Source organism: Oncorhynchus masou, chromosome 27 (assembly GCF_036934945.1).
Source record: "Oncorhynchus masou masou isolate Uvic2021 chromosome 27, UVic_Omas_1.1, whole genome shotgun sequence".
Taxonomy (NCBI): Eukaryota; Metazoa; Chordata; class Actinopteri; order Salmoniformes; family Salmonidae; genus Oncorhynchus; species Oncorhynchus masou.
This window is the reverse complement of record NC_088238.1, coordinates 50,341,994-50,367,765: the sequence shown is the minus strand read 5'-3', so window position 1 is coordinate 50,367,765 and position 25,772 is coordinate 50,341,994. Positions and strand designations below refer to the sequence as shown.

General features: G+C 43.3%; 1 protein-coding gene across 2 annotated transcripts in view; it reads right to left on the bottom strand.

Annotated features, from left to right (window-relative positions):
* Positions 1-25,772, bottom strand: part of LOC135516346 (protein phosphatase 3 catalytic subunit alpha) — a 158,641-nt gene that overhangs the window by 35,644 nt on the left and 97,225 nt on the right. For both annotated transcript variants that reach the window (XM_064940591.1, XM_064940592.1), the window contains exons 3-6: positions 14,667-14,791; positions 12,888-12,999; positions 12,394-12,539; positions 7,891-8,030 (exon numbers count right to left, since the gene is read on the bottom strand). In XM_064940591.1, the coding sequence (XP_064796663.1) occupies positions 7,891-8,030; positions 12,394-12,539; positions 12,888-12,999; positions 14,667-14,791 (523 nt within the window). The remainder of the gene's footprint in view (positions 1-7,890; positions 8,031-12,393; positions 12,540-12,887; positions 13,000-14,666; positions 14,792-25,772) is intronic.

The window sequence follows — 25,772 nt, the reverse complement described above, 5'->3', positions numbered from 1 at the left end:
AGTCTGTCCGATGTTTTTCCTGGAGAGAAGTGGCTTCTTTGCTGCCCTTCTTGACACCAGGCCATCCTAGTGTTTCCTTGCAAGTAACCATGGTTGACAGAGGAAGAACAATGAATCCAAGCACCACCCTCCTTTTGAAGCTTCTAGTCTGTTATTCAAACTCAATAAGTGTGACAGAGTGATCACCAGGCTTGTCCAAGTCAACACTCACACCTGTGTTAACGAGAGAATCACTCACATGATGTCAGCTGGTCCTTTTGTGGCAGGGCTGAAATGCAGTGGAAATGTTTTTTTGGGGGGGATTCAGTTAATTTGCATAGCAAAGAGGGACTTTGCAATTAATTGCAATCCATCTGATCACTCTTCATAATATTCTGGAGTATATGCAAATTGCCATCATACAAACTGAGGCAGCAGACTTGGTGAAAATTAATATTTGTGTCATCCTCCAAACTTTTGGCCACGACTGTACATCGGCGTACAGAGGCCCATTATCAGCAATCAACACTCCTGTGTTCCAATGGCACGTTGTGTTAGCTAATCCAAGTTTATTATTTTAAAAGGCTAATTGATCATTAGAAAACCCTTTTGCAATTATGTTAGCACAGCTGAAAACTGTTTTCTGATTAAAGAAGCAATACGACTGGCCTTCTTTAGACTAGTTGAGTATCTGGAGCATCAGCAGTTGTGGGTTCGATTACAGGCTCAAAATGACCAGAAACAAAGAACTTTCATCTGAAACTCATCAGTCTGTTCTTGTTCTGAGAAATGAAGGCTATTCCATGAAAGACATTGCCAAGAAACTGAAGATATCGTACAACGCTGTGTACTACTCCCTTCACAGAACAGTGCAAACAGATTCTAACCAGAGTAGAATGAGGAGTGGGAGGCCCCGGTGCACAACTGAGCAAGAGGTCAAGTACATTAGTGTCTAGTTTGAGAAACAGACGCCTAACAAGTCCTCAACCGGCAGCTTCATTAAATAGTACCTGCAAAACACCAGACTCAACGTCAATAGTGAAAAGGCTGGCCTTCTAGGCAGAGTTCCTCTGTCCAGTGTCTGTGTTCTTTTGCCCATCTTAATCTTTTATTTTTATTGGCCAGTCTGAGATATGGCTTTTTCTTTGCAGCTCTGCCTAGAAGGCCAGCATCCCTGAGTCGCCTCTTCACTATTGACGTTGAGTCTGGTGTTTTGCAGGTACCATTTAATGAAGCTGCCAGTTGAGGACTTGTTAGACGTCTGTTACTCAAACTAGACACTAATGTACTTGTCCTCTTGCTCAGTTTTTTTTAATTAACTCAATCTACACACAATACCCCATAATGACAAAGCAAAAACAGGTTCTTATAAATAAATCGCATTTACATAAGTACTCAGATCCTTTACTCAGTACTTTGTTCAAGCACCTTTGGCAGTAATAACAGCCTCGAGTCTTCTTGGGAATGATGCTACAAGCTTGGCACACCTGTATTTGGGGAGTTTCTCCCATTCTTCTCTGCAGATCCTCTCAAACTCTGTCAGGTTGGATGGGGAGCATCGCTGCACAGCAATTTTCAGGTCTCTCCAGAGATGTTCGATCGGGTTAAAGTCCAGGCTCTGGCTGGGCCACTCAAGCACATTCAGAGACTTGTCCCGAAGCCACTCAAGCGTTGTCTTTGCTGTGTGCTTAGGGTTGTTGTCTAATTGGAAGGTTTTTAGCAAGGATCTCGCTGTACTTTGCTCCATTCATCTTTCCCTCATTCCTGACTAGTCTCCCAGTCCCCGCCGCTGAAAAACATCCCCCCCAGCATGATACTGCCACCACCATGCTTCACCGTAGGGATGTGCCGGGTAACCTCCAGACGTGACGCTTGGCATTCAGGACAAAGAATCCAATCTTGGTTTCATCAGACCAGAGAATCTTGCTTCTCATGGTCAGATTCCTTTAGGTGCCTTTTGGTAAACTCCAAGCAGGCTGTCATGTGCCTTTTACTGAGAAGTGGCTTCATTCTGGCTACTCTACCTTAAAAAGGCCTGATTGGTGGAGTGCTGCAGAGATGGTTGTCATTCTGGAAGGTTCTCCCATCTCCAGAAATGAACTCTGGAGCTCTGTCAGAGTGACCATCGGGTTCTTGGTCACCTCCTTCACCAAGGCCCTTCACCCCCGATTGCTCAGTTTGGCTAGGCGGCCAACTCTAGGAAGAGTCTTGGTTTTTCTAAACTTCTTCCATTTAAGAATTGTTAGGTTCTAAATGAACCGAGTAAAAACTCAGACGATTATTAAAGCTCAAAACAAGTTTCTTTACCCAAAGGGTTAGACAGCTGAACAGACAAAGACATGTTTCCACCAGTACAAGGATATACACCCCAATTTGGGTGCAGTCTCCTCCTTCCCTCTAAACATTACATCTTTATCGCTAGGCAGAAAGTAAAGTGATGTGGGTAATAAACTGTTCCTTCTCCCTTAATGTGACTTGAGCTGAACTCAGTGACTGCAACCATGTGATTGCCTTTCTTTTACTCTGTACACTCCAAGACTCTGCCTCATATCCACCCTTAATTGACCGCACCATATACATTCCTCCTACAGATAACCATTTCACTTCTGGTTTAGAAACCTGTAGCACTCCTCATTTCCATGGGATACGTAATGATTAACACCATTTCAAGTTTAGGAGTCAGAACCCATCAGAATGATGGAGGCCACTGTGTTCTTGGGGACCTTCAATGGTGCAGACATTTCCTTCCACAGTACCCTTCCACAATCCTGTCTCAGAGCTCTACGGACAATGCCTTCAACCTCATGGCTTGGTTTTTGCTCTGACAATGAATTGTCAACTGTTGGACCTTAGATAGACAGGTGTGTGCCTTTCCAAATCATGTCCAATCAATTGAATTTACCAAAGGTAGACTCCAATCAAGTTGTAGAAACATCAAGGATGATCAATGGAAAAAAGGTTCTGAATACTTATGTAAATAAGGTATTCCTGTTTTTTATTTGGAATACATTTGCTAAAATGTTTTTAAACCTGTGTTCATTTAGTCATTATGGGATATTGTGTGTAGATTGATGAGGAAAACAAATAATTTTATACAGTTTAGAAAGGCTGTAACGCAACAACATTTTGAAAAAGTCAAGGGGTCTGAATACTAATACACTGCATTACTTTTAAAATGCATCCTTCCCTCCTCGAAGTAATCACTGATCTGATATGCCATAAAACCCATGCAATGATGCCAGATTAGGGATTGCTTCAAGGAAGCCTGGATGGAAATATGCATTTTAAGTGTACGAACAGTGCCCATCACCTTTAAATCACTGTCCTTCCGTCAATAGTCGATCCTACTGGATTTAGTATACTGGGTCCTTGTAACTGAGATATTAGAGATATCAGAGATGGCAGGGGCATACCATGGAAATATCACTAGCAGCCAGAACCCGAAAGCGACAACACAGCTCTCTTACGCTCTCTCAAGTGACAGGGGTGACATTTCTCTTCCTGACAGGGTCCCTGTTGTCTGGCAGATAGTCAAGCGAGACCATTTACAGCAAAAGATTGGGTCATATACAAATCTAAGTCAAGCCAAACCATGTACAGTAAACTGTTTGGTCATTTACAAATATGTGTCAAGCTAGACCATTTACAGCAAATTGTTGGGACATATACAAATCTAATTCAAGCAGGTCCATTTACAGCAAACTGTTGGGTCATACACAATTATAAATGCAACATGTAAAGTGTTGGTCCCATGTTTCATGACCTGAAACAAAATACGTATTTCTCTAGAATGTTGTGCACAAATATGTTTATATCCCTTTTAGTGAGCATTTCTCCTTTCCTGAGATAATCCATCCACCTGACAGGTGTGGCATATCAAGAAGCTGATTACACAGCATGATCATTACACAGGTTCACCTTCTGATGGGGACTATAAAAGGTCACTCGAAAATCTGCAGTTTTGTCACACAACACAATGCCACAGATGTCTTAAGTTGAGAGAGCGTGCAATTGACATGCTGACTGCAGGAATGTCCACCAGAGCTGTTGCCAGATAATTTAATGTTAATTTCTCTACCAAAAGCTGCCTCCAACATTGCTTTAGAGAATTTTGCAGTACGTTCAACCGGCAGACCACGTGCATGGCGTCTTGTGAGTGAGCGGTTTGCTGATGCCAATGTTGTGAACGGGGTGCCCCATGGTGGCGGTGGGGTTATGGTATGGGCAGGCATGAGCTATGGACAACAAACACAATTGCATTTTATCTATGTCAATTTGAATGCACAGAGATACCATGACAAGATCCTGAGGCCCATTGTCAACCCATTCATCTGCTGCCATCATTTCATGTTTCAGAATGATAATGAATGATAATGTCGCGATCTGTACACAATTCCTGGAAGCTGAAAATGTCCCAGTTCTTCGATGGCCTGCATACTCACCAGACATGTCACCCATTGAGCATTTTTTTGATGCTCTGAATCAAGGTGTACGACAGCATGTTCCAGTTCCCGCCATAATCCAGAAACTTCACACAGTCATTGAAAAGTAGTGGAAAAACATTCCACAGGCCACAATCAGGGTAGCAGGGCATTGGAGCATTGGACTAGTAATCGGAAGGTTGCAAGTTCAAAACACCCGAGCTGACAAGGTACAAATCTGTCGTTCTGCCCCTGAACAGGCAGTTAACCCACTGTTCCTAGGCCATCATTGAAAATAAGAATTTGTTCTTAACTGACTTGCCTGGTTAAATAAAGGTAAAATAAAATAAAAAATAAAAATAGCCTGATCAACTCTATGCGAAGGAGATGTGTTGTGATGCATGAGGCAAATGGTGATCACACCAGATACTGACTGGTTTTCTCATCCACGCTCATCTCTTTATTTCAAAATATCTGTGACCAACAGATGCATATTTGTATTCCCTGTCATGTGAAATCCATAGATTAGGGCCTAATGACATTACTTCAATTGACTGATTTCCTAATATGAACTGTAACTCAGTAAAATCTTTGAAATTGTTGCATTTTGCGTATATATTTTTGCCCAGTATAAGTCAAGTGAGACCCTTTACAGCAAACTGTTGGGTCATATACAAATCTAACTCAAGTAGGACCATTTATTTTATTTTTCATTGTGTTAATTTATTTTTTACTTCAGTTGATTTTTGTAAATACTTTGACACTTTTGTTTCTTAAAACTGCATTGTTGGTTAAGTAAGCATTTCACTGTAAGGTCTACATCTGTTGTATTCGGCACATACAATTTCGGTGACAAATACAATTTTATTTGATTTGATTTACTGCAAACTGTTGGTTCATATACAAATCTATGCACAGCTATCACATAGTCCTGACCTACATCAAATATTGAATGCAAATAAGCATCATTGTTCCCACATAAAATACCTAAGCTAATTCTTCATTCTTTATTTGGATGCCCTTTAGCTATTGCCTTATCTCACTGTGACTCCCTGTTTAAATAAAGGTTCAATCAAAATAAAATAAAATAAAAGTTTACGACAAGCTTTACGCACAAGCAAGATTCGGAGTGTCGCAATGTCGTTTACCGGTATTCAACGTGGTTTTTTACTACCTGAAAATTGAGACAGGCAGTGGAGGCTGTGTTGTCACTTGGTTCTATAGGCTATTCATCAAATTAGCCTATTTGTCATTGATAACCAAATGTAATCTCAGCTATTGTTCAAACAGTAAACAAAAACAACAAGATTCCACCCCAAAATATATTTTGTATAACATTAATAACTACTGATTACAGGCTAAAATGGTAGAACCTGCTGTAGCCACCTAGCAATCCATGTGCTTTTTTCCTTGTGAACAAAACATGACGTTCTATGTTTAGCTGATATGGGAATGAATACACAAGCAGCATATCAAACTGGGATAATGTTTTAGGTTACACTGGTAAGTATAAGAATATTTGCCAGGGCATATTTCAAAAAATTATAAATCTGATTATTTCACATGGCGATGTGGGAAGCTAAAAAGGCTAGCTGGCTTGCTATGTTTTTAACCAGGCTAAGGCTAGCCCAACGGCCGGCAGATGGCGATATTGAACTGATATTGATGGTTTCATTTTCATTTTACCGTCCAAACGCATTGAATGCAGCCGTAAATACACTCGTATCCCCCGTGGACCGGTTTGTACCTAAAACATTATCCATTCAGGCTGCAAAGGCGTCAATTTCCTACTAATGGCAAGAAGGCAGAGAAAATATGGAAAATACACATACTCCCTTTATGAAACACCATTTGGCTAATGCTACTTCCTGATGTTGTGCCCGGTGTTCAGCCAAGTGTAAACATCAGACTGCTGCAAATTGATTGGCTGAAAGCGATAGGCAACATCCGGGAATAGCATTCCTAGGCATTAGCCCCTTTAGCATGGTGGTGGAAAATGGTGTTTCATAAAGAAAGTATGCATATTTTTCCCCTTTTTCTCACTATTAAATATAGTTAAGGACGAAAACAACACCTTTGCAGCCTGAATGGAGAATGTTTTAGGTACAAAGCGGTCTGCAGGGGATACGAGTGTAAAATGGAAATGACTCAATATCGCCCTCTGCTGGCCTTGGGCTAGGCTAAAGCCAGCTAGCCAGGCTGCCAGCTAGCTACTACTTGTAAGGGAAGGTGACTCTTCCTTGTTTTCACAAAATGAAAAGACCTTTAGAGACCGCTAGTCTTCCTGGGGTCCAAAGAGCAAATATTACATTTGTACGCTCGTGAAATAGGAGGTCTTTGAAAAAGGTATTATGGGTACAGAAAATAAGACTGACAAATATGATATATACAATCTCTTTTCAAATTATATCAATATACAAATTCTAAGTAATGCCTTGAGAACAACCCTACCCAATCCACTGCCTTCAGTTGGATGGACTGCATTTCTAAGGGGAATCATATCTACAGTCACTAACCCTGGAGAAACATTTGACAGCTTGGGCTGCTTCAGGCTGGCTTTGCCACGAGCATGCCAGGATCAAATGAGCGTCTGTCCACCTGTAATGACTGGACACTGGAGCACTCAAGCTCACATTTGGAGAAGACTCTGGCCCTGTGCTAATGCACAAGTTCATTACATTCAGGACAGCGTGAGCTCCTGCAGCACTTCCAACGTTTCCTTTGTATGCTCTGCCTGTGACTGGGCTCCTGAATGACGCAGCGGTCTAAGGCACCGCATCTCAGTGCAAGAGGCATCACTACAGTCCCTGGTTTGAAACCAGGCTGTATCACATCCGGCTGAAATTGGGAGTCCCATAGGGCGGCGCACAATTGGCCCAGTGTCGTCCAGGTTTGGCCGGGGTAGGCCGTCATTGTAAATAACAAATTTGTTCTTAACTGACTTGCCTAGTTAAATAAAGGTTAAATAAAAAAATAATTCAACGGGAGTTCATATATGTGTTAAATAAACACTTGCGACAGATTAATGAGAGAAAAGGCCGTTTCCCTGGGACCATGACAAATGCAGATTACAAAGCTACTATGATGCAGACAGTAGAAAAGGGACTGAGGGGCTTCAATGGGGACTGAATGAAGATGAACATTTGCCAGAATAACGTGGGTTGGAAGGATTTGGCAAAGGAAGGTTCATTGATGCTTCAATGGCACAAGTTAACTGTTTTATTTGGAGGGTTATATTACTGTAGATGCCAGAAGTGTTACACTAGATTAATGTCAAGTCCATTGTATGATAAATCAGCAATTTAACAAAGTCAGCAATGGTAACAAAGCAAGATATGGCCAACTATTACAAAAGCCAAGACACACACATGCAAACCCACACACACTCTTAATAATGTGCACTGTCTCTGTCAACTAAATGACAAATAAATGAATACATTCACAGCCTCTTTTTCACACTACGCAGCCTGTGAAGGAGGTGACGGCCCACCTGTAGAAGTAGGAGCAGCCTCTCACTGTGTTGTGTGTGAAGTGTTCTTGGCTCTTCTCGTTCCCAAAGTCCTCCAGGGGGTCTGACCACAACAGGTCACACATGGGCCCGTACGCAGGGGGCTCTTTGAATCTGTCTAACTACAAAGACAGAGGTACACAGAGTTAGGAGAGACAGGGAGAGACAATGTCAATCAGTCAGGAAAATGTCTTATCTATGCGGAAACGTAGTCAGTTTAACTTCCTGAATAAGTTGGTGTAGTGATACCTACTGTATGGGAAAGGGAAAATGACTTGAAACTAGAGGTCGAACGAATATGATTTTTCAACGCCGATACCGATTAATGGAGGACCAAAAAAAAGCCGATACCGATTAAATCGGACGATTTTATTAATTTATTTGTAATTACAACAATACTGAATGAACACTTGTTTTAAATTAATATAATACATCAATTAAATATTTTTACCGTCAAATAAATAATGAAACATGTTCAATTTGGTTTAAATAATGCAAAAACAAAAGTGTTGGAGAAGAAAGTAAAAGTGCAATATGTGCCATGTAAAAAAGCTAACGTTTAAGTTTCTTGCTCAGAACATGAGAACGTATGAAAGCTGGTGGTTCCTTTAAACATGAGTCTTCAATATTCCCAGGTAAGAAGTTTTAGGTTGTAGTTATTATAGGAATTATAGGGCTATTTCTCTCTATACCATTTGTATTTCATATACCTTTGACTATTGGATGTTCTTATAGGTACTATATTATTGCCAGTGTAACAGTATAGTTTCCGTCCTCTCCTCGCCCCTACCTGGGCTTGAACCAGGAACACATCGACAACAGCCACCCTCGAAGCATCGTAACCCATCGCTCCACAAAAGCTGTGGCCCTTGCAGAGCAAGGGGAACAACTACTTCAAGGTCTCAGAGCGAGAGACGTCACTGATTGAAATGCTATTAGCTCGCACCCCGCTAACTAGCTAGCCATTTCACATCGGTTACACCAGCCTAATCTGGGAGTTGATAGGCTTGAAGGCATAAACAGCTCAATGCTTGAAGCACAGCGAAGAGCTGCTGGCAAACTCACAAAAGTGCTGTTTGAATGAATGCTTACGAGCCTGCTGCTGCCTACCACCGCTCAGTCAGACTGCTCTATCAAATCATAGACTTAATTATAACATAATAACACACAGAAATACGAGCCTTAGGTCATTAATATGGTCAAATCCGGAAACTATAATTTCAAAAACAAAACATTTATTCTTTCAGATAAAATACGGAACAGTTCCGTATTTTATCTAACGGGTGGCATCCCTAAGTCTAAATATTGCTGTTACATTGCACAACCTTCAATGTCATGTCATAATTATGTATAATTCTGGCAAATGAATTACAGTCTTTGTTAGGAATAAATGGTCTTCACACAGTTCGCAACGAGCCAGGCGGCCCAAACTGCTACATATACCCTGACTGCTTGCACGGAACGCAAGAGAAATGACAATTTCCCTAGTTAAAATAAATTCATGTTAGCAGGCAATATTAACTAAATATGCAGGTTTAAAAATATATACATGTGTATTGATTTTAAAGAAAGGCATTGATGTTTATGGTTAGGTACACATTGGTGTAACGACAGTGCTTTTTCGAGAAAGCGCTTGTTAAATCATCACCCATTTGGCGAAGTAGGCTGTGATGAGAAGTCGATTATATGCAATGCAGGACAAGCTAGATAAACTAGTAATATCATCAACCATGTGTAGTTAACTAGTGATTATGTTAAGATTGATTGTTTTTTATAAGATAAGTTTAATGCTAGCTAACAACTTACCTTGGCTTCTTGCTGCACTCGCGTAACAGGTAGTCAGCCTGCCACGCAGTCTCCTCGTGGAGTGCAATGTAATCGGCCACAATCGGTGTCCAAAAATGCCGATTACTGATTGTTATGAAAACTTAAAATCAGCCCTAATTAATCGGCAATTCCGATCAATCGGTCGACCTCTACTTGAAACGGATCTTGAGTTGACAATTAGTCTTGCTTCATTGAACTGTGGTTACAGTAAAACTTTTAATGAAATCTCAAGTTAAACAAAATTTACGAAACAGCGGCACTGCATTTTGGCAGTTATGCCTTCATCAGAGCATGTTACAGTAAAACTGTTGGTAGGGTCTCACATTTGTGTGTGAAAGAAACCCACAACATGAAATTGGATGGACTGGATGACAATTTGTGCCTTTTATGACTATGAAACATGAATAGATATTTTCAATCTTGACTATACTAATACTTCCTCCTGGGAAATGAAATGAAAAGCTACAAACTAAAAAGTGATCATCCAAAAGCTCATGACAGTCATTTCTCAGAGAAAGTATATACCAGGGCTGGAGTAAATTCCATTTAAATTCTAGTCAATTCAGAAAGTAAACCAAATTCAAATCTTTGCAATTTGAGTTGTACGGAACTTTGAGATATCAGCTGATGTATGAAGGGCTATATAAATACATTTGATTTGATTTGATTTTGAGTTGGAATATCATTGTACTTCCTGAATTGACTGGAATTTAAATGGAATTGAGCCCAAGCCTGGTACAGTATATACTGTAGCATAACACACTTCAGTAGTGAAGATTTTATTACAGAGACCATCTGATTGCAGCCACAAAATCCAATTGTCGTTATTGAATTTGAGAAAAAGCAGGATCCAACTATTCAAAAGGTTTAATCAGAGGGCCAGATTGCAAATTTCTGTTAGTTTGGGGCATTGTTTGAGAGGGAGGTAGTCCATGTTGTGTTATCAAGGACATCCTTTTCTAAATAAATATTTCAAGAGAAATTGTAAAGACTATTTCCTTGAACAGCAAAAAGGAGAACTTAAACATGTTTTAACGAAGGTCTGTGTAAACCTAATTGTATCCTAATTGATGTGCCTTTCACAGAATAAAATCCACTTGAATTAATGTTTGTTACAAGGGAAAATGCATGAGCCTTCTTATACTGAACATCCATTACACTTTAATGAAACATGGACATGACTGGAGTCATGACTGGAGTCATGACTGGATTTGAGTTTGCTATTCACAAGAAGCATTGCCTGATGTGAAACATGCCTCGGACAAAAGAGATCTCCGAAGACCTAAGATTAAGAACGGTTGACTTGTATAAAGCTGGAAAAGGTTACAAAAGTATCTCTAAAAGCCTGATGTTCATCAGTCCACGGTAAGACAAATTGTCTATAAATAGAGAAAGTTCAGCACTGTTGCTACTCTCCCTAGGAGTGGCTGTCCTGCAAAGATGACTGCAAGAGCATAGTGCAGAATGCTCAATGAGGTTAAGAAGAATTCTAGAGTGTCAGCTAAAGATCTCTGGAACATACTAACATCTCTGTTATGAGTCTATGATAAGTAAAACACTGAATAATAATGGTGTTCATGGGAGGACACCATGGAAAGAGCCACTGCTGTCCAAAAAAAACATTGCTCCACGTCTGAAGTTTGCAAAAGAGCACCTTGTTGTTCCACAGCGCTTCTGGCAAAATATTGCGTGGACAGATTAAACTAAAGTTGAGTTGTTTGGGAGGAACACACAACACTATGTGTGGAGAAAAAAGGCACAGCACACCAGCATCAAAACCTCATCCCAACTGTAATGTATGGTGGAGGGAGCATCATGGTCTGGGGCTGCTTTGCTGCCTCAGGGTCTGGACAGCTTGCTATCATCGACGAAAAAAATGAATTCCCAAGTTTATCAAGACATTTTGTAGGAGAATGTAAGGCTATCTGTCCGCCATTTGAAGCTCAACAGAAATTGGGTGATGCAACTAGACAACAACCCAAAACACAGAAGTAAATTAACAACAGAATGGCTTCAACAGAAGAAAATACGTCTTCTGGAGTGGTCCAGTCAGAGTCCTGACATCGGCCCGATTTAAAATGCTGTGGCATGACCTTGAGAGCAGTTCACGTCAGACATTCTAAGAATAATCGCTGAACTGAAACAGTTTTGTGAAGAGGAATGGTCCAAAATCCTCTTGACCGTTGTGCAGGTCTGATTCGCAACGACAGAAAACATTTGGTTGAGGTTATTGCTGCCAAAGGAGGATCAACAAGTTATTAAATCCAAGGGTTCACATACTTTTTCCACCCTGCACTGTGAATGTTTACACTGTGTGTTCAATAAAGACACGAAAACTTATAATTGTTTGTGTTATTAGTTTTAAGCAGACTGTGTTTGTCTATTGTTGTGACTTCGACTTCATTTTATGACCAATTTATGCAAAAATCCAGTTAATTCCAAAGGGTTCACATACTTTTTTCTTGCCACTGTACATGTGATATATTCATACACTATAGAAACAATACAATATCCCAAGTATCCATGATTTTAAGGGAAAAAGAGGAGATCATTCCGAATGTAGTAGTCTTGTGTAAAATGTACAAAAGTCAGCACAAATTAAAAGCATATTGCATTGGGCTTTGTCATGCAAGGAATGTAGTTTGGGAAATCACGTACTTTCCTGATGTCGTCAAGGTTTGAGATTTCTGGGGAAAGTCCTCCGTGTACACACAGGAACTGCTGGTTCATGAGGGCGGCCAGGGGAAGGCAGTCGAAGGCATCCATACACTCATCGTACACCCGCTCCGAATACTTAATTCTACCTGTCAGGGTGGAAATAGGGCGAGGACTGAAGAGTGTTGCCAGGCCAAACACCCCTAGCTCGTACACACTAGGGCAGTGTGCTGGGCCTGGGTTGGAAAGCTCAAACAAAGTGTCAGAAAATATCCAAAAGACATAAAAAACTCTAACTCTGCCCTTGGTATTTTGGTTATACTCTAAGCCTGAATCCAACAGCAATAGCCCTGACATATGTAAATACATATCAAGGCGAGAGCAAGAATCTGATTTCATACTATGCCAAGAAGCACTTTTCCGCGTGAACATTTGAAAGTCAAGCGTCATGTTCAATGTAAAATGCTTCAGGAAGAAAAACTCAAAACCACACTTACATTCCTGCTTAAATGTGAAATACTCTGTTAAATGTCTACATTCGTGGTTCCCACGGAGCAAAAATAGTGTTTTGGGGTATAGGATCTTTAAGGCCCACAAGTACAGCACACACTGGAAGACAATAACAAAGACATAGGAAATGAATTAGCATATTTTCAGAGAACATATACAATACACAATGACTAATAGGAGTCTCAGATGTACGAAAGCAAAAGCATCAACCACTCCCTTCTTTAACTTAAAGGATTATGCAAAACGCATCATACTGTGACACTTTCTGTATTTGGAAAGTTCTACAGTCCATTTGGAAAGTATTCAGACCCCTTGACTTTTTCCCCACATTTTGTTACATTACAGCCTTATTTAAAATTATATTGTTTTTTCCCTCACCAACATACACACAATACCCCAGAATGACAAAGCAAAAACAGGTTTCATTTTTTTTTTTTTGAAAATTGGATGGGTATCGCTCTGTACTTTGCTCCGTTCATCTTTCCCTCGACCCTGACTAATCTCCCAGTCCCTGCCTCAAAAACATACATTTATTTTACCTTTATTTAACTAGACAAGTCAGTTAAGAACAAATTCAAATTTTCAATGACGGCCTAGGAACAGTGGGTTAACTGCCTGTTCAGGGTCAGAACAACAGATTTGTACCTTGTCAGCTCAGGGGTTTGAACTTGCAACCTTCCGGTTACTAGTCCAAAGCTCTAACCACTAGGCTACCCTGCCGCCCAGCATGATGCTGTTGGTGCCAGGTATGCTCAAGACCTGAAGCTTGGCATTTAGGCCAAAGAGTTCAATCTTGGCTTCATCAGACCAGAGAATCTTGATTCTCATGGTCTGAGAGTCTTTAGGGGCCTTCTGGCAAACCCCAAGCAGGCTGTCATGTGCCTTTTACTGAGGAGTGGCTTTTGTCTGGCCACTATCATAAAGGCCTGATTGGTGGAGTGCTGCAGAGATGGTTGTCCGTCTGGAAGAGTTCCTCCACAGAGGAACTCTGGAGCTCTGTCCGGTTCTTGGTCACCTCCCTGACTTAGGCCCTTCTCCTCCGATTGCTCACTTTGGCCAGATGGCCCGCTCTAGGAAGAGTCTTGGTGGTTCCAAGTTTCTTCCATTTAAGAATGATGGAGGCCACTGTGCTCTTGGGGACCTTCAATGCTGCATACATTTTTTGGTACCCTTCCCCAGATCTGTCCTTGACACAATCCTGGCTCAGAGCTCTTTGTACAATTCCTTCGACCTCATGGCTTGGTTTTTGCTCTGACATGCACTGTCAACTGTGGGACCTTATATAGAAACGTGTGTGCCTTTCCAAATTATGTCCAATCAATTGAATTTACCACAGGTGGACTCTAATCAAGTTGGAACATCTCAAGGATGATCAATGGAAACAGGATGCACCTGAGCTCAATTTTGACTCTCATAGCAAAGGGTCAATGCTTATGTAAATAAATAAAATATTGTTATACATTTGCAAAAAACAAAAAACAAAAAAAACGTTTCACTTTGTCAGTATGCGTGCGGTATTGTGGGTAGATTGATGGGGATTTGTTTTAATGTAATCCATTTTAGAATAAGGCTGTAACGTAACAAAATGTGGAAAAAGAGAAGGGGTCTGAATACTTTCCGAATGCACTATATATCTTGAAAACTTGATTGTTGACATGCAAAACACTTTGGGACTGTTTCAACAGTGGACTAATGAAACAAATACCAAAATATCGTTTTTGAGTGGTATTTTCCTTTAATGTTCTTAGAACAGGTGAAACACTTACTTCAATACTGAAATATCCTCTGTCGACGTAGTCGCCCAAGAAAAGGTAGCGTGTGCTAGCCGGTGACCCTCCTACTTCAAACAGTTTCATCAGGTCAAAGAACTGGCCATGGATGTCTCCGCAAACTACAGGAAACACACAGAGGAGGAAATAGTCAGAAACAAACAGACGTCATACAACACCTGACTTTCACATTCTAAACATTTTCTTTGTCTTCTTTAAAAGTGCAGTTTTTCTGTGCGGTAAAAAATATGAATACGAATTTTAATATCCATTTCTTATTACACTTTTGTTTGTGGTATCATAATTCATGTACATAGACCCAGGACAAAAAGAGGGCATTGTGACAATTGTTCCTCCTAATACATAAACATGAACATCATCATGACATTTATCATGATCATAAACCACCCTCTGAAGCCAAGTGGCACAATAGCTTTTATTTATGGGGGCAATTATGTGTTAATATATACCCAGTTCCAATACACAATGTAACTGCTACTCTCACCTAACAAACAGAAAGGGTTAAACTCAAAGCATATTTTATACAATTAGCCTGGAGAAGATTTGCAAGTGCGAAGTGTCTTGTGTTTCTGTACTGTATGTCGCCAGCCAATTGAACCTGGGCCAACTGGTACAAAAATGTGTTGTCTCGCCTGCATCCCTCCATAATACATGCATCATGCATAAAACATGTGAACTGAGACACTATGTGTTGTATTACACAGTGAGTTTTGCTTTGCATAAACAATGTAAGCAGGCCCAGGGCAGAATCCCACTCGAGAGACCCTCTGACCAATAACTAGCCTGCACCACAAATCAACATGACCAAACCAACTATTATATTCTACTTTTTGCATCATCTATTAGCATGAGAGATATGACTTTGTCAGACCAAATATGTTGTTTCAAGAATGGTTCTTTGTTTTCTAGACAAACGCAACACCTCCCCAAAATGTTGGACCCTTCTCAAACAAGAAGGACCACTGTAATGTAAAGGGAGATACAGCAAGACTGGCTATCAACAAAAACAAAAATGGGGACAAATAAGGTCCATACTATTTCTGTTACAGTGGATTTTAGAGTAGCCTACTGTTTTACGTCACAGTAAAATTCTTATTCTCAGTATATGATTAGTATGAGAGTCAGTCTTCAATAACCCAATAACCTTTTGAATTTGCCATTTTATTCTTACAAGCATCTATGGAAACACTGATGTGCATTGATATCCCATTGATGTACATTGATATCCCATTGATGTACATTGATATCCCATTGATGTACATTGATATCCCATTATTAGCGTGTACATTGACATCCCATTGTTAGCGAGGTGGTATCATGAGATAACATGAAAAATGTATCAATAAAGCTGTTCAGCCATAGATCCTGTCAAAAAAATTCTCAGACTCTGAGTGGCATCTTTAGTAGAATAGAATGTCTCACTATGACATGCTTCACTTCCCTGTGCTTTTTGTTCATAGAACACTACTCACTGAAATCAAAGAAAGGAACGTAATTTGTACAGCCTATTATTCTATTGCTAAGGAACAAAATTCTGCTATTATGATGTTATTATGGAGGAACAAAATGTATCCCAATGCCTGTATAGATATCAACTCTACAGTGTTGTTGTTGTCCGCAATTGTATGGCAATGTGCAGTATTGAAAATGTACTGTTCTCTTCACTCCCTCCCCTCTTTCATAACAGAGGGACTTTGGCACATTTATTTCCTTTGACGTTAGTCACATCCCCACCCCACCTATCCATTAATCACTACAGTCAACAACCCAACATGACCCACATTGTGACTGGGCTGACTCAATCCCTCCATGAAATCAGGGATTACCATTTGCCACTCAGTGAAATAGGATCGGTTTTCCCATTGCCCCTCTGACCCCGTTCACCACTGCTCCCGGAGAGCCAAGGAGCCACAGCCCACAGTGCCTTCAGACATTTGTCACCCGCTGGCCACACACTGTAATCACTGGTACTGTGATTAAAGAACCCAGACCAGTCCTACCTAGTCCTAGTCATTTCTTTGCAATGCAGTGACCTGTGTTGAATGTCATATCCAGCTGCAAGTCAGAACCTTCATGACCAGCCAATCATAGTTTATATTATTATACAATGAATTCCCTGATTGATTTGATCAAAACACATTTGTTGTTTTTATTCTGAGTGTGTGTGCTATTCACAAATATTGGTTGATAATTCCCTCTCCATTTATCTAACGTTACATTTCAGTGAGAAAATGTTCAACAACATTAACATTCATGTTAACAATTGATACACTGATACTCAGTAGAAAAAGATAACGTCAGCCAACTACTCTGGCTCAAACACAGTTGCTGAAGCACTGACAGGCCTACTAATTTGGTCCCTGGCAATGAATATCAACACCATCCTTTGCAAACGCTATCCACTTACTTGTTTACATGTGTCTTTAAGCCTGCATCTAATGACAGAGAGTAAACTCGTAGCAATATCTTGAAGACAGTTCCAATTATCATATGTTGGATGACTGCATTGGAAAGTAATTAGCTCGAGTTACAAGCCCCTCGAAACACGGGGAAGAGAAGAGAGAATCTGTTCTCCGCATATCCATTGTAAACTCTCATTTTGTCTTTGAAGAATCCCACTCTTATCAAATGGTTTAATTCCTGGATTTAGACTTAGGTTTGGACTCAAAGGGTTCTCATTTCTAAGGTGCTCCCTTCCCCTCCCAAAATCAACTGTTGATTGGGTCACACTTTATTTGGATAGTCCGGATAGTCCACATGCAGATCTACAGATGGTCGTACAATCAACAAACTATCTGTTGATAAGCAACTGCTTGCTAAAGTTACATTTAGAGTTAGAATAAGGGTTAGGGTTATAATTCAGTTTAGGATAAGGATTAAGGTTAGGGTTAAAGCTAGGGTTAGTAGATAGTTAGTTGAAATGTTACTGATAGTCTATAGAGCATCTACAGACGGACTATCCAAATAAAGTGTTACTGTACGTTGTTACAAATGATATTCCATTCAAATAGTCTATTCATGCTGTCTGAGAAGCAACTCATTGTGCAAAGTGGATGTTCATTCTCACTTACTACATTCATTCATAGCTTATTGGACTTTGGGGGGTTTTCAGCCAGCACGGTACAGACCATGATCACCATTATATTGCATTTTGTAACCTACAGGACTATTGTAAGCAACAGAATAACTGTAAATCAATGCAAGCAAAGTCTATATGATGAACTTGCAATAGCACATACTAAAGTCTTAAAACCATGTCTGGTGAATTACTGGTTAGTTTATGGTCAATGAAGAATGAATGTACACCAGAACAAAACCAGCCAGGTCCCCCGTGATACAAGTCAGTATTCGACGTCCATCCATGTCTGAGGACTTTGGTGAATGACCTGGAAACTGGCCACTAGGGGCAAGAGTGAGCTTTTTACCTTCAAGTAGGTTTCTATTTTGCTAGGGTGCTGTGGATGTGGATGGTGGATGGGCGTAAGCATTGGTAAGGGTTGCATGTTTGAATCCAGCGATAGAACATTTGTATTTGTTAAGATTTCGCAGTTAATGCCTAAACTCAACCTTAAACTAGAGGTCGACCGATTATTCGGAATGGCCGATTAATTAGGGCCGATGTCAAGTTTTCATAACAATCGGAAATCGGTAATTTTGGGCGCCGATTTGCCGATTTAAAAAATATTTTATTTTTGTTATACCTTTATTTAACTAGGCAAGTCAGTTAAGAACACATTCTTATTTTCAATGACGGCCTAGGAACGGTGGGTTAACTGCCTTGTTCAGGGGCAGAACGACAGATTTTCACCTTGTTAGCTCGGGGGACCCAATCTTGCAACCTTACAGTTAACGAGTCCAACGCAATAACGACCTGCCTCTCTCATTGCACTCCACAAGGAGATTGCCTGTTACGCGAATGCAGTACGCCAAGGTAAGTTGCTAGCTATCATTAAACTTATCTTATAAAAACAATCAATCATAATCACTAGTTAACTACACATGGTTGATGATATTACTAGATATTATCTCGCGTGTCCTGCGTTGCATATAATCTGACTGAGCATACAAGCATCTGACTGAGCGGTGGTAGGCAGAAGCAGGCGCGTAAACATTCATTCAAACAGCACTTTCGTGCGTTTTGCCAGCAGCTCTTCGTTGTGCGTCAAGCATTGCGCTGTTTATGACTTCAAGCCTATCAACTACCGAGATGAGGCTGGTGTAACTGAAGTAAAATGGCTAGCTAGTTAGCGTGCGCTAACTAGAGGGACAGAAGCTATACTGTTACACTGGCAATATTAAAGTGTCTATAAGAACATCCAATAGTCAAAGGTTAATGAAATACAAATGCTATAGAGGGAAATAGTCCTATAATTCCTATAATAACTACAACCTAAAACTTCTTACCTGGGAATATTGAAGACATGTTAAAAGGAACCACCAGCTTTCATATGTTCTGAGCAAGGAACTGAAACGTTAGCTTTCTTACATAGCACATATTGCACTTTTACTTTCTTCTCCAACACTTTGTTTTTGCATTATTTAAACCAAATTGAACATGTTTCATTATTTACTTGAGGCTAAATTGATTTTGATGTATTATATTTAGTTAAAATAAGTGTTCATTCAGTATCGTTGTAATTGTCATTATTACAAATATATATATATATATATATATTTTTTTTTTTTAAATTTTTTAAATCGGCCGATTAATTGGCATTGGCTTTTTTGGGCGTTGAAAAATCATACTCGGTCGACCTCTACCTTAAACACTTAGAAATTTGCCATTTGGAAGAACATCCAAATTTGATGTTTGAGAAAGATGGATGAACGTCTAATTCTCACGTGGGACTTTGAGACCTAGTTGCAGCAAAATATTTTTCTATCAAAAAAGCTGGGATACATTCTATTCAAATGTCTTATTCAACATCACACTGTTACAAGACATAACATGAGAATAACAAGCAATCCAAGATCACAAGGAACATGATGAAGCAACAAACGGTTACACTAAACGCTCCAGCCCTAGGGATGTGCTCTCTCTCGCTCTGTGTGTGGGTGGATCTGGACAAAACCCACCTTTGTGTTTCTCTGTGATAACACCATGGTGACAGAAGTGGCCGTGGGATCACACTGGAATAGAGCGACCTAGGGGTCAAGAAGACGATATGATGTATGGCCAGCCAAGCCAGGCCATGGTGAGTTCTAATCAGCTGTGCACACTAGACACACTGGATAGTAGGCAGTAAGGCTGTATTCATATCAGATACAATGGCTTTCCTCTGGGCTTTGTTATAACACAGCAGACACATGCAGGCAAGCACATACAGACGCATGCACGGACACAGGCAATCACCAGTCACGACAAGGCCCACATAAGATGAGCAGGTGGGAGTACATTATCTCAAGTGAGATAGATTTTGTTCTTGCTATCCATCGCCCCGCGCAACTGTGCGAGACTGATCAAAACCATATCGCCAGTCAGGCGGCAGCAGCTAGTATGTGTGGGTGGCTGACTTACACAAGCCAGCTCTGCTCGATAACCTACACAGGCCACTCCAGAGGCAAGCTCATTGAGTTGGTGAGATCTGCCGAGTTCAAGCCCGGAGTGAAATAGGAGTGCATATAGGAGTGCAGCTTGCAAATCCGTTCAGTATTCATATGTTGTATGTGACAGACCGGGATGTGAAGGTCTGGTAGATGAAGGCTCTTTTCTCTCGTTGGTTGTAAAAGTTAAGTCATTAGTGCAGTGTGTTTCTGGAAAAGCAGAATGTAGCTACAGGTTGTACTGAATGGTACAGCAGTGAGCTGTGTCGGGAGGAGTTTGGGCCTGATGGACACAACCAGGAAGTGTGTGAGAGTCGCCCAAGACACATCACATAGACAGAAGAGATGGGAGAATGAGGTGCAGAATGAGTGAGTGAGTGAGAAACAATGGCTTCTTTTCAACAGAAAATCTGGCCTTGTGAGGCACTCAGTGTGTGTGTGTGTGTGTTTGTGCGCACTTGTGCGTGTGTGTGTGTATCATTGCTGTAGAACAGAGTAGGAGAGGGGTGGGTGTAGGAGTGTCTTGTGTTAACTCCTACCACCTGGCTCTACAGGCTGATTCACAACCAACACACCACCAAGGCTTTTCTCCAACTCACCATTCTACTTCACAACCAATCACATACAACTGATTTCTCTGGAAGATAATGATGAATTGCAGCTCCAGGCTTTTTTCTTTACTATCGAATGAGAGGTATGGCTTGCATGCTATCCGCAGAGAATGAGATAGGGACCATACATACAGCATTATGGAGCTATCAAGCATATTCTATGAGCACAATCAAAATCATAGAATGACATGATGACACCAACTTGTGTGGTATGACAAAAGTAACGTTCTCAACTGGTCTGCTACCACTGTGATTTAAAGTGGAACTGACACCTTCATAGAATGTTTGGGAATGACGTATAGTAAGGCATGTGAAAATTCTATAGCAACAGCTGGAAAGCTTCAGTGCGTTAGGTCAATGAATAGACACTGCAGTAAATAAAACCAAATAAAAACATCTGTCCTGTCGAGGACTGGAGTCTGCGCAGACCGGTATGCCAGAGCAAATCAAAGCTATAGTTGGCCTATACGCACATAAGCCACACATGGGCCTGCCATCATTCACTTTTAACTGGACTGTGTGTTTACAGGCAGCAGCGCGACTTTAGAGCATGAGAACGCATTCGCCCCAAAAAAATACACCGTAAATGGATTTCTGCAAATATGTAAATACCACGGGAGTCCACCTACATTTGGGAACTTCACAATCCTATTGATCAAACAACCATGAAAAGGTAGGCTCTCTTCCCTTCAGTTGCCAATGCACATCATCAACAACTAATGCTAGCCAGAGCGCAATGAGCTAAAATCTAATGAGGGAACATTAGATAAACCCTCTCAAACCTTTTCAACTAGTTGGCAGTCAACATTTCACCGATAAACAATGGGGAATAGTAGTCTGCACGTCCTTCTGCCGCTTGCCTGCCAATGCATGTTTGTCCCAACCCTCGTTTTGACAATTGAATGGGAACTTGCCTGCACGGCCAACACATTTGATTGACAACTAAGAGATATGCTAACTGGATAACAGTCGTTCAAGTTCAGCATAGCTAGATAGCAAAGCGATTCACATGTATTGCTAGCTAACCAAATGAAACCGGCAGCATCTCTAGCTGCAGCCGATGGAAAACGATATGAGGGAAAACTAGGTCACTCACCCAATCCTCCAATGACATAACATCATCCCAGCAGCTAGCTAACGGTAGGCTCCTTGTTTTTAGTATTGTAGCGACCCGCACAGACAGCTGTGTGTTATGTCTTAGGCTAGGATGTGGTTGTGTTGTACTGACCAGTACCCGGTGTTCGCGGGGTCCGACATGTCAGTCAACCTGCTATCTGCCAATCACGGAATGCCTGGAATGTTCTGATGCCGGGCATCCTGGTGGTTGGCGGAGTGGCGTGGAGGGGGTTGGGCAGGGGGTGAGCATTGGAAGTTAAGACCAGGTTCAGCCTTTATTCTCTCTCTCTTACGTCTGGGCTTCCCAAGAGAAGGTCACGATTGGCTTATGGGTTATCTGTTATCTTTTTGGCGTGTGCTACGGCCCAAACAGTAGCCTGTGTAAAGTTGGTTTAATAAACCGTCAATTCGCAAACTCAAGCCTCTGTCTGGACAATTGTTCCTTTATGATCTAGTCAGGTCATTACATTGGTGTCAGAAGTAAAAACGTTGATACAAGTTAGCCAGCTAGCTAGCTGACTTATGTGGCTAGCTACCGTAGGTGAGAACGGGGGTTGAAAATGCGTCGAGGGAATCCGAAGGTGGAGGTAGGGGACGATTATGGCCAAGGAGGTGCGTGTGAATGGACGTCGGGGTTCTGTCTGAGGAGATCGCCAGGGCGTCGGAGCGCAGAGGCCGCTTGAGGGAGGACGTTAGAGCGATGGCGGCTGAAGCAGGCATGAGTGCTTCGTCGACTGTATTTCGCGCGGATTCTGGTGGGCGGACCGAAGTGGCGACGTCGACGCGGCGTGACGAGGAATCTGGGGCTCAGGATGTAAACAAACATGGCGGCGCCCAGTTCCCGGCTGCGTCCGTATCTGTTAAGACCCCGAAGTATTCCGGTAAGGCGGATTGGGAAGCTTTTCATGCTCAGTTTGAACTGTTAGCTCATTTTAGGGGTGGTCGGATGAAGAAAGGGCACTGCAGTTGGCTTTATGCCTCACGGATGAAGCTCTGGCCTGTTTGATATTGATTAGCCCCGAGGACAGGCATGATTATGGTGCTTTAGTGGGAGCACTGAGGAGGCGCTATGGACAGTGTGTACAGCCCGGGCTACTGCGCTCCGAACTGAGTAATAGACGCAGGCAGCCTGGAGAGCCTCTACGGGTGCTAGCTAATGACATTGAGAGCCTCTCTCGGCGGGCATATGCTCACATGCCCCCTCCGTGCAGAGCGAGCTAGCACGGGACCAGTTCATACGGGCGCTCTCTCCTACGGAGCTGCGCATACAGACCCAGCTGGCTCATCCTGAGTCATTGCAGACAGCCTTGGAGATGGCTTTGGAGAGGGAGCTGGTGTGGGCTGGGGCTTCAGCTGGGGCTTTGGTGGGGGTGCAGGGAGACACACCCTCTGTGCGAGCTGGGGGGCAGAGCAGCCCGGAGCCGGAAAAGCCTGCTTGGGTGGCCGAAATGACAAAACTCATTCGGGCTGTGTCGCTACAGGCGGCACGAAACACAAGCCCTGGTCCCAGGGTCTGCTGGGGTTGTGGCCAGCCAGGCCATCTGCGCCGAGATTGCCCCATGTCCCCCAGAGCTCAGGGAAACGGCTCGGGGTCCGCATAGACCGGGTAGTGCGGACCCCTGGCTTTCTATCCCAACCACCATCATCTTCAGGAGGAGCCCACCTGCACAGACGGGGAAGCAAGGCTCCACTTCCCCCAGAAGCAGACGAGGGCAAGCGGATGGAGCCTGTTGTTGTGGTGGGCCGGACCTGTGTTGGGGACTTTTGTCATGTCCCTGTCACTGTGGAGGGGGTGCCCTGCTCCGCCCTGGTGGACACTGGGTCCACAGTAACCCTGGTGAGGCCAGATATTGTGCCAGGTTGGACTCAGTGTGAGCCTACAACTGTGCAGCTCCGCACAGTCACAGGTGAGCTGGCACCCATGAAAGGGAAGGGAATAATGACTCTGACAGTAGGGGGCAGGACTGTGCGTCATCCTGTGTGGGTGGCGGCTGTGCAGGACCCTTGTATCCTGGGGTTGGACTTTCTTAGGAGCACAGGCTGCCAGTTAGACCTAAATAGGGGCACACTGAGCTTCCAGGGAGGGACGGAAGTCACCATGGCCCCCCTAATGTCACATTCACTCAACCCAACAAACCCTTTACTCCAACAGTTAAAGCAGCAGAGACTCATGGCTGCGCCCCCTCCCCCACAGCTGTGTGTGACTTTTCCCCAGTCCCCCTGTCACCTACGGCGGTGTGTTTCATTCCCCCAGCTACCTCCATGACACAGCCCTCTGTGAGCCCGGGCCGCAACCCCCCAGCCCAGCTACCCCAGATGGGAGAGGAGAGGACACTGTCTGCAGTGAGGGAGATATGGGGAGGAACTGTGTTGGTCTTGACCCCGAGCAGCAGGAACGGTTGTGGCAGTTGCTGTTTGAATTCAGAGACAGTTTTGCGTTGAGTGAGGGAGAGGTGGGTCAGACTCATCTGGTGCAGCATGAGATCGACACAGGTGATGCTCGACCCATCAAGATGCGTCCCCGCCGTATCCCGCTGGCACGCCAGGAGGCGGCAGACAAGGCTGTGTTGGAGATGCAGCGGGCAGACTTCATTGAGCCCTCAGACAGCCCCTGGGCGGCGCCAGTCGTCATGGTTCCGAAGAAGGGGGGCAAGCTGAGGTTCTGTGCGGACTACAGGCGGCTGAATGAGGTAACCAGGAAGGACTCATACCCCATACCACGTATCGATGAGTCGCTGGACCTGGTTAGGGGGTCCTCCTGGTTCTCCTCACTAGTCCTCCGAAGTGGCTACTGGCAGGTGCCCCTCTCCCCAGAGGCCAGAGCCAAAACTGCGTTCTCCACTAACAGAGGACACTGGCAGTTCAAGGTCCTGTGCTTTGGCCTGTGCAACGCTCCAGCTACTTTTGAGCGTTTGATGGACAGGGTGCTGGATGGCATCCCCCGACAGCAGTGTCTGGTATACCTCGATGACATCCTGGCCCATGGCAGCTCCTTCCAGTCAGCCCTGGAGGCGCTACGGCGTGTGCTGGAGAGGGTGGCTGCCGCAGGTCTGAAGCTCCACCCCGAGAAGTGCCACTTCATGAGGAGAGAGGTGTCCTTCTTGGGCCACCGAGTGGGGAAGGAGGGGATCAGCACCATGGAGGACAAGGTAGGGGCTGTCAGAGACTGGCCCACCCCACCGACCAGCGTCAGCTGAAGAGCTTCCTGGGCCTGGCCTCGTACTACAGGAGGTTTGTACGGGGCTTCTCAAGCGTTGCTGCTCCACTGAACCGCCTGCTGCCGAAGGACAAGGCTTTCACTTGGACAGTGGAGTGTGAGGAGGCGTTCAACACCCTCAAACGTGCACTGATCGAGGCCCCCGTGCTCGCCCCCCCTGACCTCACCTTGCCCTTTATCCTGGACACAGACGCGAGCAATGTGGGCATGGGTGGGGTGCTGGCCCAGGTGGGGCCAGAGGGGAGAGAGTGGTGGCTTACTTCAGCAAAACATTTGACAAACATGAGCGCCGCTACTGTGTCACCCGGCGGGAGCTCTTGGCTGTTGTGGCTTCCGTCAAACACTTCAAGTACTACCTGGGTGGTCTGCCCTTTACTGTAAGGACTGACCACTCTGCTCTCCAGTGGCTCATGTCTTTCAGAGAGCCTGAGGGGCAGGTGGCACGCTGGTTGGAGGAGCTTCAGCCGTATGACTTCACGGTGGTGCACAGGGCAGGGGCACGCCACTCCAACGCCGACGCCATGTCCCGTCGGCCCTGTACTGCAGACGGCTGCCGCCACTGTGAACGGAGAGAGGGACGGGAGAGAGAGCTGC